Source organism: Macaca mulatta, chromosome 19 (genome assembly GCF_049350105.2).
Source record: "Macaca mulatta isolate MMU2019108-1 chromosome 19, T2T-MMU8v2.0, whole genome shotgun sequence".
NCBI lineage: Eukaryota > Metazoa > Chordata > Mammalia > Primates > Cercopithecidae > Macaca > Macaca mulatta.
This window is the reverse complement of record NC_133424.1, coordinates 12,858,748-12,874,871: the sequence shown is the minus strand read 5'-3', so window position 1 is coordinate 12,874,871 and position 16,124 is coordinate 12,858,748. Positions and strand designations below refer to the sequence as shown.

The 16,124-nt window shown below is 42.5% G+C and overlaps 1 protein-coding gene and 1 long non-coding RNA gene across 15 annotated transcripts in view; both read right to left on the bottom strand.

Annotated features, from left to right (window-relative positions):
* Positions 1 to 4,114, bottom strand: part of LOC114674116 (uncharacterized) — a 35,809-nt gene extending 31,695 nt beyond the window's left edge. For all 3 annotated transcript variants that reach the window (XR_013409006.1, XR_003725103.2, XR_013409007.1), the window contains exon 1: positions 3,983 to 4,114. This is a non-coding gene — a long non-coding RNA (uncharacterized LOC114674116). The remainder of the gene's footprint in view (positions 1 to 3,982) is intronic.
* Positions 4,115 to 9,292: 5,178 nt separating this feature from the next.
* ZNF136 (zinc finger protein 136) overlaps positions 9,293 to 16,124 on the bottom strand; it is a 29,601-nt gene continuing 22,769 nt past the window's right edge. For 10 of the 12 annotated variants that reach the window (XM_077977699.1, XM_077977706.1, XM_077977702.1 and 7 more), the window contains 3 exons: positions 12,640 to 12,766; positions 12,376 to 12,436; positions 9,293 to 11,982 (listed from right to left, as the gene is read on the bottom strand). In XM_077977699.1, the coding sequence (XP_077833825.1) occupies positions 10,551 to 11,982; positions 12,376 to 12,436; positions 12,640 to 12,673 (1,527 nt within the window). In that variant the 5' untranslated portion in view covers positions 12,674 to 12,766 and the 3' untranslated portion in view covers positions 9,293 to 10,550. The remainder of the gene's footprint in view (positions 11,983 to 12,375; positions 12,437 to 12,639; positions 12,767 to 16,124) is intronic. The other 2 variants (XM_077977697.1, XM_077977707.1) reach the window with 2 other exon arrangements.

Genomic DNA, 16,124 nt, shown 5'->3' with positions numbered 1-16,124 from the left:
TAGACATGAGCCACCACAGCCAGCCTAAACAGATACTTTAAATGAGACAAACCCAATGTTTGAAGAATTCTGCAAAATCTCTCAAATCAAGTATTTATGTGTAAAGTGTTAAGAAAATTGTAAGGCACCTTAGCAAACCAGCCCTAGTCCCCGAAATCCACAAGTGTCTATTGTTTTCAGAAAATGAAATGTCAGTTATTGGGCTGGGCACGGTGGCTCATGCCTGTAATCCCAGCACTTTGGGAGGCCGAGGCAGGCGGATCACAAGGTCAAGAAATCGAGACCATCCTGGCCAACATGGTGAAACCCCATCTCTACTAAAAATACAAAAATTAGCAGGGCATGGTGGTGGCACCTGTAGTCCCAGCTACTAGGGAGGCTGAGGCAGGAGAATCACTTGAACCCGGGAGGCAGGGGTTGTAGTGAGCCGAGACTGCGCCACTGCACTCCAGCCTGACAGAGCAAGACTCCGTCTCAAAAAAAAAAAAAAAAAAGAAAGAAATGTCAGTTATTATTTCTATAGCAATAAATGTTCTCATAATCATATTTGGATACTTCTAGGTGTCATATGGCTATGCTCTGAAATTCCATTTGAAATCACCACAAAAAAAAGAACAGACCTCAGAAACTTACTACGCAACCTAAGGGGAAGAAAAAAAGAAAAAAGTGTTGTCCGATTTCAATGTAATACTGAAGTGTTTTATTTTTTATGAAATTCACCTCTTTCTTGCCTCTTAAAAATTTTTTTTCTTTTGATGACATGATCTCATATTTGGAAAAATCTAAAAACTCTACAGGAAAACTGTAAGAATAAACGAGTTCAGTGAAGTTGCAGGATACAAAATCAACATACAAAAATCAGTAGCATTTCTATATGCCAACAGTGAACAATGTGAAAAATACATTTAAAAAGTAATCCCATTTATAATAGCCACACATAAATTCCTAGGAATTAACCAAAGAAGTGAGAGATCTTTATAATGAAAACTATAAAACACTGATGAAAGATACTGCAGAGGACACCAAAAAAATGGAAAAACATTCCATGTTTATGGATTGCAAGAATCAATATTGTTAAAATGTCCATTTACCCAAAGCAATCTAGAGATTCAATGCAATCCCTACCAAAATACCAAGGATATTCTTCACAGAAATAGAAAAAAAAAATCCTAAAATTGATACGGAACCCCAAAAGACACAGAATAGCCAAAGCTGTCCTAAGCAAAAAGATCAAAACTGGAAGAATCACATTACCTGACTTCAAATTATACTACAGAGCTATAGTAACCAAAACAGCATGGACTGGCATAAAGACATACACATACAGCAATGGAACAGAATGGAGAACCCAGAAACAAATCCACACACCTAGAGTGAACTCATTTTCGACAAAGGTGCAAAGAATACACACTGGGGAAAAGACAGTTTCTTCAATACATGGTACTGGGAACTGGATATCCATATGCAAAACAATGAAAATAGATCTTTATCTCTTGCCAAATACAAAAACCAAATCAAAATGGATTAAAGACTTAAATCGAAGACCTCAAACCAGGAAACTACCACAAGAAAATACTGTGGAAAAATCTCCAGGACACTGGTCCGGGCAAAAATTTCTTGAGCAATACCGGACAAGCACAGGCAAGCAAAGCAAAAATGGTAAATGGGATCACATCAAGTTAAAAAGCTTCCACACAGCAAAGGATAACAATCAACAAAGTGGACACAACCCACAGAAGGGGAGAAAATATTTGCAAACTACCCATCTGTCAAGGGATTAAACCAAATATATAAGAAGCTCAAACTCTACAGGAAAAAAATCTAATAATCCAATCAAAAAATGTACACAAGATTTAATAGACAGTTCTCAAAACAAGACATACGAATGGTGAACAGGCATATGAAAAGGTGCTCATATGAAAAAGTGATCATCAGAGAAATGCAAATTAAAACTACAATGAGATACAATCTCACCCCAGTTAAAACGGCTTATGTCAAAAAGGCAGGCAATAACAAAAGCTGGAGAGGACATGGAGAAAACGGAACCTTTGTATCCTGTTGATGGGAACGTAAATTAGTACAACCACTATGGAGAATGGTTTGGAGGTTCCTCAAAAAACTAAAAATTGAGCTACCATATGCCATGCAGCAATCCCACTGCTGGGAATATACCCAAAAGAAAGGAAATCAGTGTAGCAAAGGGATAGCTGCACTCCAGTATCTGTAGTAGCACTGTTTCAATAGCTAAGATTTGGAAGCAATGGAAGTGTCCCTCAACAGATAAATGGATTTTTAAAATGTGGTACAACTTTGGGAGGCCGAGGCAGGTGATCACCTGAGAGATCAGGGGTTCGAGACCAGCCTGGCCAATATGACACAACCCCGTCTCTACTAAAAATACAAAAATTAGTCCCGTGTGGAGGCACATGCCTGTAATCCCAGTGACTCGGGAGGCTGAGGCACAAGAATCGCCTGAACCCTGTAGGCGGAGGTTGCAGTGAGCCGAGATCACACCAGTGCACTCCAGTCTGGGCAACAGAGTGAGACTCTGCCAAAAAAAACAAAAAACAAAAAAAAAAGTGGTACATATACACAATGGAGTACTATTCAGCCATAAAAAAGAATGAAATCCAGTCATTTGCAACATGGATGGAATTGGAGATCATTATGTTACGTGAAATCAGCCACGCACAGAAAGATAAACACCACATCTTCTCACTTATGTGTGGGATCTATTATAAAAATCAAACAATTGAACTCATGGACTTAGAGAGTAGGGTGGTTATTAGAAGCTGGGAAAGGTAGTGGGAGCCTGAAAGAAAGGAGAGGATAGTTAATGGGTGGGGAAAAAAAAAAAAAAAAAAAAGAAGTCTACATTTTAAAATAACTTATAGAGTGTAACTGGATTGTTTGCAACTCAGATGCTTGAGGGGATATCCCTTTCTTCATGATGTGCTTATTTCACGTTGCATACCTGCATCAAAACATCTCATGTACTCCATAAATATATACACCTACTATGTACCCACAAAAATTAGAAATAAAAAATTATAATACTTTTAATAGCTGTTGATTATATACATTTCAGATACATGAAGAAAATGACACCCAAATAAGGGGTCAAATCTTTTCAAGAATACAAAGGCAAGGACGGGCAGTGCCGACCTGAAACTGCTAAAAAGACATGTCACCCAGGGAAGTTTCCAAAGAGGAGCCTCAACCCAAGAGTTCTTGTAGGGTGTCTGTGCTCAGGAGAGATACTGGAAAGAGAGTCATAAGGATTTATACAACAAGGTATTCTTTGCCTTCCTCGCATGTAAAATATCCGCAAACAAAAAATAAATCTTTTAAAACGAGTCATCCCTGGTTCTCTGGAAAAATGAGAAACACGGCGTCCGTGTGAAATGCACCAGAGGCCAAATAATTGATAACGACGCTGTGAATTGGAGAGGGGACGTCAGACTTTGGGAATGCGGGAAGGGATCCGCAAACTTAGGAATTTAATGCCAGCCCCAGGAAGAGGTAGTCTGGAACTAGGATTATGAATTTGACATGGTGCTTTCCGTACATTGGAAACCTCAGGGGAAGATGGGTGAGCTTTACGGAGAAAGGAGGGACTGAGGACCACCCGGACCACTGCTCGTCCCACGCAGGAACGCCACAAACTAGTCGGAAACCTCCCCATGACCCTTCCAGGGCTCCCGCGCAATCTGGGGAGACACGGGGCCGCGGGGGTGGAGCTGCCCAGAGAGGGCGCCGGGGCCGCAGGCGTAGCGCAGGAACGGGACGGACACCAGGGGTCCCGGATGCCGGCCCAGCCCCACTCTGCGGCCGAGGGCACCGAGGGCCCAGCTGCGCCAGAGGGACCCGGGTCCCAGACCCCAAAGTCGCCGAGGGGAGCCCCGGGTGCCGCCACAGCTGGTTCTGGCCGGTTCCAACCTGTCCCTCCTCAGGTCTCGGGACACCAGTCCTGCACACTCACCATTTTCCGGCTTCCAGGTGTCCGGCCGTCCTCCCTCATCCTACCCAGCGTTGGCCACGGCGCTAGTAGCAGGAGCTATCACGGACAGGTGATGGTCGAGCCGCCCAGCAACCTCGCTGCGTAACGGCGTACGACGTCCACCTGTTTTGTGACGCGTTGCCCCACCCACCTTCCACGTGGCGCTTCTGATTGGGCAGTTCACGAAGCCCCGCCCTCTTCACCTGGGGTGACAGAGCTGCGAAAGGTCATGTCGCTAGGGAAACCCTGCTTCAGTCCGGGAGGAAACCACTCCCAGGCAGGGGCAGTCGCGTAGAAGCCGAACTTGTTCCCAGCCTCTCGATGGACTCTGGCATCCTGTCGCAGCTGTTTCTGAACGCGGGGACACAAGTTTGAGCAGCGAATTCTAGCCTCAGTTGCCAGATGTACTGACCCTTTAAGGAACAAGTCCACAGCAAGAGGGTCACCCAGGCAAGTCCAGATTGGAACAAGAGGGTCTGACTCCTCCAGGGGCCAGGGACTTGGCCTGAGTCTAGAGGGCACTCATGGAACTGTGAGCCCCGTTCACAAACACAGACACTTAAAAATGACCTCACCGTGTGTAGTAAGAGTCTAGCTCCATTCTGATATTGACGGCTAACGGCATTGAGACCTCCACCCATCTCTTCCCCAATCCCCACACATTTACAATCTCTTTGAACCCCACATCCCTAGCATGGATGCAAGGACGCGTATCAGACTAACCACAGCTGTGAGATATTTCAATTAAACTCTAAAGTGTACATTTCACACTAAAGAAAAAATTATTTTAGATAGGTTACAGATTGTGTTCCCAGAGAACTTTGAAATGTAAACAACTATGATATACCTAAGGTAATTGAATTCCTATTTTCACCGATACAAAAATGAACAATAAAAAGTGATGTAAATTAGGGTATATCTGGAAACTCTTAGTATGTTTAACAGATTAGATCAAAAATCTGAAGTCATATTTATTTGAAAAGCTATATAAAAATAAAACACGACACAATGCACCCCTTTTAAGCGTACAATTCAGTAAAGTATATTCAAAGACGCAAACAGATAGTCGTCACCACAGTCAATTATAGAAGATTTTTTTCTTTTTTTTTTTTGAGATGGAGTCTACTCTGTCGCCCAGGCTGGAGTGCAGAATGCAATGGTGCGATCGCGGGTCACTACAACCTCCACTTCTCGGGTTCAAGCGATTCTCCTGCCTCAGCCTCCAGAGTAGCTGGGATTACAGGTGCACACCACCATGCCCGGTTGATTTTTCTATTTTTAGTGGAGACGGGGTTTCACCATGTTGACCAGGCTGGTCTTGAACTCCTGACCTCAAGTGAGTTGCCTGCCTCAGTCTCCCAAAGTGCTAGGATTACAGGCATGAGCCACCGTACCTGGCCTAGAACATTTTCATTACCTCAAAAGAGAAACTCCTGGCAGGGCACGGTGGCTCATGCCTATAATCCCAGCATTTTGGGAGGCCAAGGCAGGAGGATAGCTTGAGCCCAGAAGTTCATGACCAGCCCTGACAAAAGAGCAAAACCCCATCTCTGAAAAAAAAAAAAAAATTAATTGGGCATGGTGGTACACACCTGTGTTCTCAGCTACTCGGGTGGCTGAGATGGGAGGACTGCTTGAATCCAGAAATTTGAGAGTGCAGTGAGCCATGACGGCCTGGGCTACAGAGCAAAACCCCATCTCTTAAAAAAGAAAACATTAAAAACCACAAACAAAAAAACAAAGTGGCTGCTCTATTTTCCATTCTCACCAGCAGTGTATGAGGGTTCCAAATTCTCCATATCCTTGACATGTGTTATCTGTCTTTTTCACTCTACCCATCCTAGTGGGTTTGAAGTGGCATTTCATTGCCTTTTTGTTTAGCATTTACTTAATGATGTCCAGCATCTTTTCAGGTCCCCTTGCTCAGTTGTTTATCTTCCTTAGAAAAATGTATATTCAGCTGGGTGCTGTGGCTCACTCCTGTAATCCCAGCACTTTGGAAGGCCGAGGTGGGCCGATCACTTCACCCTAGGAGTTTGAGACCAGCCTGGCCAACATGGCAAAACCCATCTTGACCCAAAACACAAAAATTAGCCAGGTGTGGTGGCACATACCTGTAATCCAAGCTACTCCAGAGCAAGACCATGTCCCCTCCACCTCCAGAAAAAGAGTTAGCTGTAAAACAGCCTCTGGCAAATCCTTCAGGAAGTATTCTGAAAGGTTTTTTTGTTGCGGTTTTTTGGGGTTTTTTTGAGACAAAGTCTTGTCCTGTCACTGGAGGCTGCGGCAGGAGAATCACTTGAACTGGGGAAGTGGAGGTTGCAGTGAGCCGAGATCGCGCCACTGCACTCCAGCCTGGGTGACAGAGTGAGACTCTGTCTCAAAAAAAAAAATTACCCAGGGTAGAATTAAGTTCACCTCTTCACTCCATCAGAGAAATTTTTTGCTTCCTTAAGTAGGAGTCAAACAACCTAAAAGCAGCATAAATCCTGCAATAAATTCTTTTAACTACCCTCTTATTGATACACCTCACAGTCATTACTGTTATGTGGTGGTATTTTTTTTTTTTTTTGAGACAGTCTCACTCTGTTGCCCAGGCTGGAGTACAGTGGTGCGCTGGGCTCACTGCAACCTCCACTCCCAAGTAGCTGGGATCACAGATGTGCGCCACCACACCAGGCTAATTTTTGTATTTTTAGTAGAGACAGGTTGTTGCTATGTTGTCCAGGCTGGTCTCCAATTCCTGGTCTCAAGTGATCTGCCTGCATTGGCCACCCAAAATGCTGGTATTACAGGTGTGAGCCACCGTGCCCGGCCTGTGGTAGTATTACCACAATTTATTACATCCTGTTTGACAACAGGTACGTTCCTGATAGTCGTTGGAAAGAAATCACTCACAACATGATTTGACTTTTGGTATTATGCATATGAAAAACTACTATCATAAAAGTTGTAATCGAATAAGCATGAAAACTAAAATTTATGAGAAAAAAGAGGCCTGAAGTTGTAAGCTCACAGTAATGTTGACTCACAATGTTGGACAAAGAGCTTAATTATAAAGTTTATCTGATCCATGATTGGAATGGGTATTTTAATATATATTCTCAATAAATACAAAACTCAGTAGACAGTAAGCAAGTTGTTTGCACACTGTTAATATTTCTAAGAAATGTGTGAGAACTTTTGTTTGAGGAAGACATGTGTATTGTTTGTAATCACATATAATCAAACATAATTCAAAATAAACTGAGGGACTACATTCAGCTATAACAGGACACACCCACAATGTTTCTGTAATGAATAAGGTGCTTATTCTCACATGAAAGAATGGGGTGAGACCCATCTCTGCATAATGCGGCAGAGGAACAAGCTTCATGTAGGGTTTTTGGTTTTGTTTTTGGATAGTGCCATTGTAGATCTCAACCTGCATCAGTAACACTCACTATCCCTATGGATAAAAATGTTTATGTACAAACTGGACCGTACAGGAACCAAGTCAGATCATCAGACTATTCCCAACAATGACAATATAAACTGATTACTTGGCAGATACATTAGGGCTTTCAGGGATATCCAAATGGCAGCTGAATCTTGGATATGAAGCTTGTAAGAACGTCTATGGAAATCTGTAACTTTGAGAACGTGGAGGTGAAGTGGCTGGTGGTGGATTAGAGAATACTCTTTTTTTTTTTTTTTTTTTTTTTGAGACAGGGTCTCATTCTGTACTCTTGTCACCCAGGTTGGAGTGCAGTGGCGTGATCTTGGCTCACTGCAACCTTCACCTCCCCGGCTCAAGCAATTCTTCTGCCTCAGCTGGGACTATAAGCATGCGATACCACACCCAGCTAATTTTTGTATTTTTAGTAGAGACAGGGTTTCACCATGTTGACCACGCTAGTCTCAAACTCCTGATCTCAGGTGATCCGCCCGCTTTGGCCTCCCAAAGTGCTAGAATTACAGGTGTGAGCCACCACATCCGGCTGAGGATACTCTTGATTGGCAGGGCAAAGAATCAGGAAAATGGGCTAGATGACCATGTCCAAACAGCCCATATGAATCTGTCTCTCCGTATGATGCCTCCAAAATCTGACTAATGCCTTCTTCACTTCTGCAATCTAACCTTCTGGGAATTTAGGCTTTGATGCACTCTACATGTAACCATAAAAGAAATAAATTCTGGGCCAGGCACAGTGGCTTATGCCTATAATCCTAGTGCTTTAAGAGGCTGAGGCTAGAGGGTGACTTGAGGCCAGGAGTTTGAGACCAGTCTGGGCAACACAGCAAGACACCATCTCTACTTAAAAAAGATTAAAAACCAAAAACAAAAACATTAGCTGGGCTTGGTGGCACATACCTATAGTTCCAGCCATTTGGGAGGCTGAGGTTGGAAGACTATCTGAGCTCGAGAGTTTGAGGTTACAGTGAGCCACAATTGTGCCATTGCACTCCAGCCTGGGTGACAGAGTGAGACCCCATTTAAGAAAAGAAAGAAAGAAAGAAAAGAAAGAAAGAAAGAAAGAAAGAAAGAGAGAGAGAGAGAGAGAGAAAGAAAGAAAGAAAGAAAGAAAGAAAGAAAGAAAGAAAGAAAGAAAGAAAGAAAGAAAGAAAGAAAAGAAAGAAAGAAAGACTGAAAAGTTTAGTTCCCATTACCCAGATGACACAATTCATGAAAGGCATCTCCCATTCTAGATTTTATTATCCTATCATAGCTGTCTCCTTATCCCAAAATCAATTATACAAAGAACAGCCAGAATAAATAACAAGGAGTAAAGAACAACAGGTTAAAATAATAATTCATGAGACTACAGTCTATGACAAACTTTACATATTTAGAATGAATGCCAACTCTTTAATAGGAACGAAAATAAAATTCTTTGAGCCAAGAAAAAAAAAATGGGCTAAGTGTGATGGCTCACACATGTAATCCCAGCACTTTAGGAGGCTGAGGCAGGTGGATCACTTGAGGTCAGGAGTTTAAGACCAGCCTGGCCAACATGGTGAAACCCCATCTCTACTAAAAACACAAAAAATTAGCCAGGTGTGGTGGCACATGGCTGTAGTCCCAGCTTCTTAGGAGGCTGAGGTGGGATAATCACTTGAACCCAGAAGGCAGAGGTTGCAGTGAGCCGAGATCACACCATTGTACTCCAGCTTGGGCAACAGAGCACAGAGCGAGACCCTGTCTCAAAAAGAAAAAAGAAGAAAAAAGGGAAAAAAAGGAGTTGTTCCAATAAATATGATGGAATATATATAATGTGGGAAGGGAATCAAGAATCTGCTAAATGAAGCAAGTAGGTTCATACTAACATTTATTAAGACTTATTTTTCAGTGGTCCTCAATCACAGAACAATTAAGCAACCATATACAATTTAACAGACCTGAATATAAGAAACACATTTAAATTCATCGTTGGATTAAACACATTTCAAAATGGAAAGACAAATATTTTAATTACTGACCTAAAACAACACTACCTATGAAATTCATGCACTATTGCTTTCAGATTACTTACAGGATTATATCAACTTAACATTTATTTGTGAGATTAAGCATTTGAAATCCATAGAGAACTATTTTAAATATGAGCCACTAATTAACAAAATATACATATAGCTTCTACATTTCCATCAGGTTATTATGTATTTTCTAGAGACTACATGACCTGCTATGCATTAGGCTTTTTGAAGTACTTACATTTATAGGATTTTGCTATATTATAAGTCTTTGAATGACTTTTTTTTTTTTTTGAGATGAGGTCTTGCTATGTTTTGCACACTTGAAACTCCATCTCAAACTCCTGACCTCAAGTGATCCTCCTGCCTCAGCCTCCCAAAGTGCTGGGATTACAGGTGTGAGCCACCACACCCAGCCAGAGCCGAAACACCTGTTCAAATTCAATACCTCAACTAATGAGGCCCTGCTGGGATTGAAACCCAGCATCTCCTGTTTGCCAGACAAGTACTTTAATCCACGAAGCCACAGAGCCCTCAAATGACTTTAAAAGTATATTATAATGGAAAACCTTCCTCGTGGTTTTCACATTTATAGTGTTTTGATCCAGAGTGCATTCTTACATGTTGGTGAAAATGTAGGCTGGTTAAAAACGTTTGGACATTGCTTATATTCAAGAGCTTTCTCTCCTCTGTGTGTTCTTTCATGGCTTCAAGTGGAACTAAAATGACTAAAGGCTCTCCCACACTCTTTACATTTACCAGGGTTCTCTCCACTATGCATTCAATGTGTGACAGGATTGTATGATGATAAAACCTTTCCTACACTCTTTACACAGGATTTCTCTCAAATACGGGTTCCCTTCCAAAAAGCATTTGTTCGGTCTTCTCCGTGATGAGTTATTTCCTGTATTTGAAAGGAACTAAAATGACTGAAAGCTTTCCCATGTTACTTACATTTATATGGCTTCTCTCCAGAATTCTTTCTTTCATGTATTAAAAAAGGCACCAACAGAATTTCATGCTTTCCCACATTACTTACATTCATAGGGCTTCTCTTCAGTGAGTATTTTAATGTATCTGACATGAACCCAGAGCATTAAAGGCTTTCCCACATGCATTTATAAGGTGGTCCATCTTCAGCGTGTGTTAACATGTGTCTCTGAAAGCTGGCACGGCAAGAATAGGCTTTCCCACATTCCTTACAATGATAGGGTTTCTGTCCAGTGTGAGTCCTTTCATGTAGTCGAAAGGAACTAGAAGATCTAAAGGCTTTACCACATCGCTTACATTCAAAGGGTTTCTCACCAGTGTGAATCATTTCATGTGTTCGAAAGGAGTTGAGATAACTGAAGGCTTTCCCACATTGCTTACACTCATAGGGTTTCTCTCCAGTATGAGTTCTTTCATGTATTCGAATTGATGTCGAAGAAACGAAAGCTTTACCACAATGTTTACATACATAGGGTTTCTCTCCAGTGTGAGTTCTTTCATGTATTCGAAATGGACTCAGAGAATGAAAGGGTTTCCCACATACCTTACATTTGTAAGGTCCTTCTCCAGTATGCTTTATCATGTGTCTTCGCATACTGGGGATGCAGCTGAATGCTTCCCCACATTCCTTACATTCATAGGGTTTTTCTCCAGTGTGAGTCCTTTCATGTATTTGAAAAGTACTGGCGGATCTAAAGGCTTTACCACATTGTTTACATACAAAGGGCTTCTCGCCAGTGTGAATTCTTTCATGTAGTCGAAGGGAGGGGAGATAACTGAAGGCCTTCCCACACTGCTTGCATTCATAAGGTTTCTCTCCAGTATGGGTTCTTTCATGTATTCTTAAGGTTGGGGAACAACTGAAGGCTTTACCACATTGCTTACATTTAAAGGGCTTCTCTCCAGTGTGAATTCTTTCATGTACTTGAAATGAACTCAGAGAATGAAAGGGTTTCCCACATACCTGACATTTATAAGGCCCATCTCCCGTGTGCTTTATCATGTGTCTTCGAACACTTGTGATACAAGTGAAGGCTTTTCCACATTCCTTACATTCATAGGGTTTCTCTCCAGTGTGACTTCTTTCATGTGTTCGAAATCTACTGGGATAATCAAATGCTTTCCCACACACCTTACATTTATATGGTGTATATCCACTGTGTGTGATAATGTGTCTTCTAATTCTTTTGAGAGAAAAGAAGGTTTTTCCACATTCCTTACAATCATAGAGTTTCTCTCCAGTGTGAATTATCTCATGTGTTCGAAAGGAGTGGTGAGAACTGAAGGGTTTCCAACATTGGTTACGTGTATCTGGCTTCTCTCCATATTCCTGATACTCCTTTGGTTCATGTCCACTGTGATCTCTGATGTGTCTGTTAAGGGATGAGTGGCCCATGCTGACTTCTCCATATACAAAGCTTTCACAGAGTTTCACTCCAGGAATTTTCTTGCTCAGATTCTGATTTGCAAACTGGCTAAAAATTCCTCCACACTGACTACCATCTTTACTTTGATAGAATCTTTCTAACATATGACTTCTGTAAAAAATGAGAAGGATGTTACTAAGGATTTGTTAACCGTTTTATATTAATAGCTATTAAACTTGCATTTTCAATATTATCAGGTAAAGCGTAGACTTGATGCCAAGTCTGATTTGAGTATGAATGGATTCAATGCTCTGCAATGGGCTTGGCCACAACTATCACTCAAACAGTGATACTCCTAAATAGACTTTCTTAATTCTCTTGCCAAATGAACGTTTTTATAAAAACTGAACATCTGTTTACACTGAAGAATATGTACTTGGGGAAACTATTCTAAAAATAAATCAATTTGAAGCTTGGCTTATCAGTTATGTTTGCCTGTTTTTAAAATTTCATGACATGCTGAGATACTTTCAAGGGAATTTGCTTTCTCTGAGTACAGATTACCTTAGATTTCTCCTTCGGTGTTTGTAGTGATCTTTAATGTTCTTGTCCTTCCATTTTTTCCCTAAAACAGAGACCCAGAAAAATTCTGAATTAGTGCAAAATTATAGAAAAATTATTAGATTCTAGGTTCATGTTATCCTGTGACTATGCCTGTTTTAGCCCCCCAAGTATTCTTCCTCCATGATACAAACCATGGAACAGCGTCACTGCACAAGAAACACTTCTTCTCTAATTGACTAAGTGATGGAAGTATATAATCCTTACCTATAGAGGCCAGATTCCTCATGGTTTCCCACATCACATCTCTGTAGAGATTCTTCTGGGAAGGATCCAGCAAAGCCCACTCCTCCTGGGTGAAGTTCACATCTACATCCTCAAAGGCCACCGAGTCCTGAAACATCCCACACATATGGAGAGGAGAATGGGTGAGACAGACAGGGCTGGGGAACTTTACTCAATTCATAAGAAGTTCACGTTTCAGGGGTCTCCAAACATTTACTCCACTGTTTGGTCAGCATACTCACTTCCTTCCACACAGCAACTCTCATACTAGTATTGAACTATTGGGTAGAGCAATAGCAGTGTCTGAAATCTTTCTTGGTGGTGGTTCCAAGGAGTAATACATGCTGCCTGAGTCACATCTAATGTCTGCTCGTACAGTGGACCTGGAGAACCTGTCATAACAAAGTCCTACCACCTAGCGAGGAAAAGAGTTTATACTAGCCGTCCTGAGACTGCTTACCCTTAAAAAAAAAGGCTCCTCACTCCTGACGACGTTCATCTGAGGTAGGAGACCAACAGGACTTGTTTTCTGATCACAACCCTACTGACCAAAACAGGATCTGGCGCAGGCAGGTTAAAGTAAAGAAAGTGGCCAAAACCAGATGACAAGAATGGAGATCTCTAGAGGCTCTCGCTGCTCATTAGCATAAAACACTCCCACCAATGCTATGACAGTTTACAAATGCCATGGCAATGACCTGAAAGTTATCACTCCTTCCTTAGAAAGTTTTAAATAACCCACCCCTTAATTTGCATATAATTGAAAGTGGGTATAAACATAGTTGCCAAGAGCCCATATGTTGCTGACTCTGGGTGTACTGCCTATGAGTTAGCACTGATCCACAAAGACCAGTACTGTTAAATAAAGGACTGCTATCTAACACCATTGGCCTGCCCCTGAATTCTTCCCTGGGCAAAGCCAGAAACCATCCTGGGATAAGCCCCAATTTTAGGGCACACCTGTCCTGCATCACATCCATTCCTGGTATCTGGCAAATGGATTTGGGGAAGGAGCCCAATGACCTATATAAGAGTAGCTTAGTGCCTAAACTTTTTATGGAAAAAATACGAAAATTTCTGGTCTCCCACCTTCCGAGAGTTTGAGATTTTGTTACACGCGTAACCCATACTGCCCACCTGATGAGCCCCCAGAAACACTCTAGGAAGCATTTCACATGTGTTCTCACAATTGGTCACTGGGAAAAATAATCCCATCTTCTGTTATTACACTAAGAGAGAATACTCACAAGCTCATACCTATCCTGCGGATCAAATATAATTAAGTACTAAATGAAGGATTTTTTACCATCTTTTTTTTTTTTTTTGAGATGGAGTCTGGCTCTCAGTCGCCCAGGCGGGAGTGCAGTGGTGCAATCTCGGCCCAGTGCAAGCTCTGCCTCCCGAGTTCAAGCCATTCTCCTGCCTCAGCTTCCCGAGTAGCGGGGACTACAGGTGCCCGCCACCACACCCAGCTAGTTTTTTGTATTTTTTAGTAGAGACGGAGTTTCGTGTTAGCCAGGATGGTCTCGATCTCCTGACCTCGTGATCCGCCCACCTTGGACTCCCACAGTGTTAGGATTACAGATGTGAGCCACCAGGCCCGTGCCCGGCTTTTTTTTTTTTGATGGAGTCTTGCTTGGTTGCCCAGGCTGGAGTGCAGTGGCAGGGTCTTGGGTCACTGCAACCTCTGCCTCCCAGGCTCAAGCAATTATCCCGCCTCAACCTCCTGAGGAGGTGGGAGTACAGGCATGTGCCACCACACTCAGCTAATTTTTTTTTTTTTTTTTTTTTGAGACGGAGTCTAGCTCTGTCGCCCAGGCTGGAGTGCAGTGGCCGGATCTCAGCTCACTGCAAGCTCCGCCTCCCGGGTTCCCGCCATTCTCCTGCCTCAGCCTCCCCAGTAGCTGGGACTACAGGCGCCCGCCACCTCGCCTGGCTAGTTTTTTGTATTTTTAGTAGAGACGGGGTTTCAGCGTGTTAGCCAGGATGGTCTTGATCTCCTGCCCTCGTGATCCGCCCGTCTTGGCCTCCCAAAGTGCTGGGATTACAGGCTTGAGCCACTGCGCCCAGCCTAATTTTTGTATTTTTAAATAGAGATGGGGTTTCACCATGTTGGCCAGGCTGGTCTCAAACTCCTAACCTCAAGTGATCTGCCAGCCTCGGCCTCCCAAAGTGCTGGGATTACAGGCGTGAGCCACCGCACCCAGCTTCGTGAATCTTCACTAAATTGGTAAAAATAAATTGGTGAATTCACCAACTTATCTACCTATTTTCTCATCAAAATATATTCAGTGGCCAGGTGAACTGGATTATACCTGTAATTCCATCATGTTGGGAGGTTGAGGCAGAAGGACTGTTTGAGCCCAGGAATTCAAGATCAGTTTGGGCAATGCAGTGAGAACCTTCGTCTCTACAAAAAAATTTTAAAAATCAGCCAGCAGTGCTGGTGCACGCCTGTAGTCCCAGCTACTCAGGAGGCTGAGGTGAGAGGACTGCTTGAGCCCAGGAGTATGAGAATGCAGCAAGCTATGATGGGTGCCATTGCACTCCAACTTGGGCAAAAGAGGAAGACCCTGTCTCAAAATAGATAGATACATACATACATAGATACATAGGTAGATTCAGTTATGTAAAGCCATAATGAAGAGTGATTCTCCCTATTTCTCTGAGCTTTTTCTCTCTGTAGCCTTCTCAAGGCTAAACTCTAGGATTCTATTTGAAATCACAAAAAAGGGGCTGGGAGCAGTGGCTCACGCCTAAAATCCCAGTACTTTGGGAGGCCAAGGTAGGAGGATCACTTGAGCTTAGGAGTTTGAGACCAGCCTGGGCAACATGATGAAACCCTATCTCTACAAAAAATTAGCCAGTCGTGTAGTCTGCACCTATGGTCCTAGCTACTCAGGAGGCTGAGGTGGGAGGACTGCTTGAACCAGGGAGGTGGAGGCTGCAGTGAGCCATGATTGTGCCACTGAACTCCAGCCTGGAGCCAGACTGTGTCTCAAACAAATAAACAAACAAAAACAACAACAAAATCACAAAAAAGAACAGACTGAGAAACTTACTGCATATTTTTCTGGGGGGAAAAAATTAAATACAAATTTTTAACAAATATAAGGGTAGATATTTATTTTTCTGAGATCCACCTCTTATCTCTTTGGAAATATTTTAGCCTAACTTTCAAGCTTTAATGGTAAAATACATTTTACATGATGAAGTAAGTAAACAAATCTTCTTAATGTGACAAAATCAGGGAAAGCCACTGCTGACCTGGAACACAGAGAAATCTGACTTAACTGCCCAGTCAGGTCATCCTATCACATGGGACATCTCCCCAACCCCCATCCTGGTGCTGCTCACTGACCCTTCCCAAAGACAGTGGATTGTGCCCCCACCCCCATGCCTAAGTGCATTTTGCTTTTCAAGTTCTTGCATAACCTGGCAGAGGTGGGTTTTCTTTGTCTTTTAGG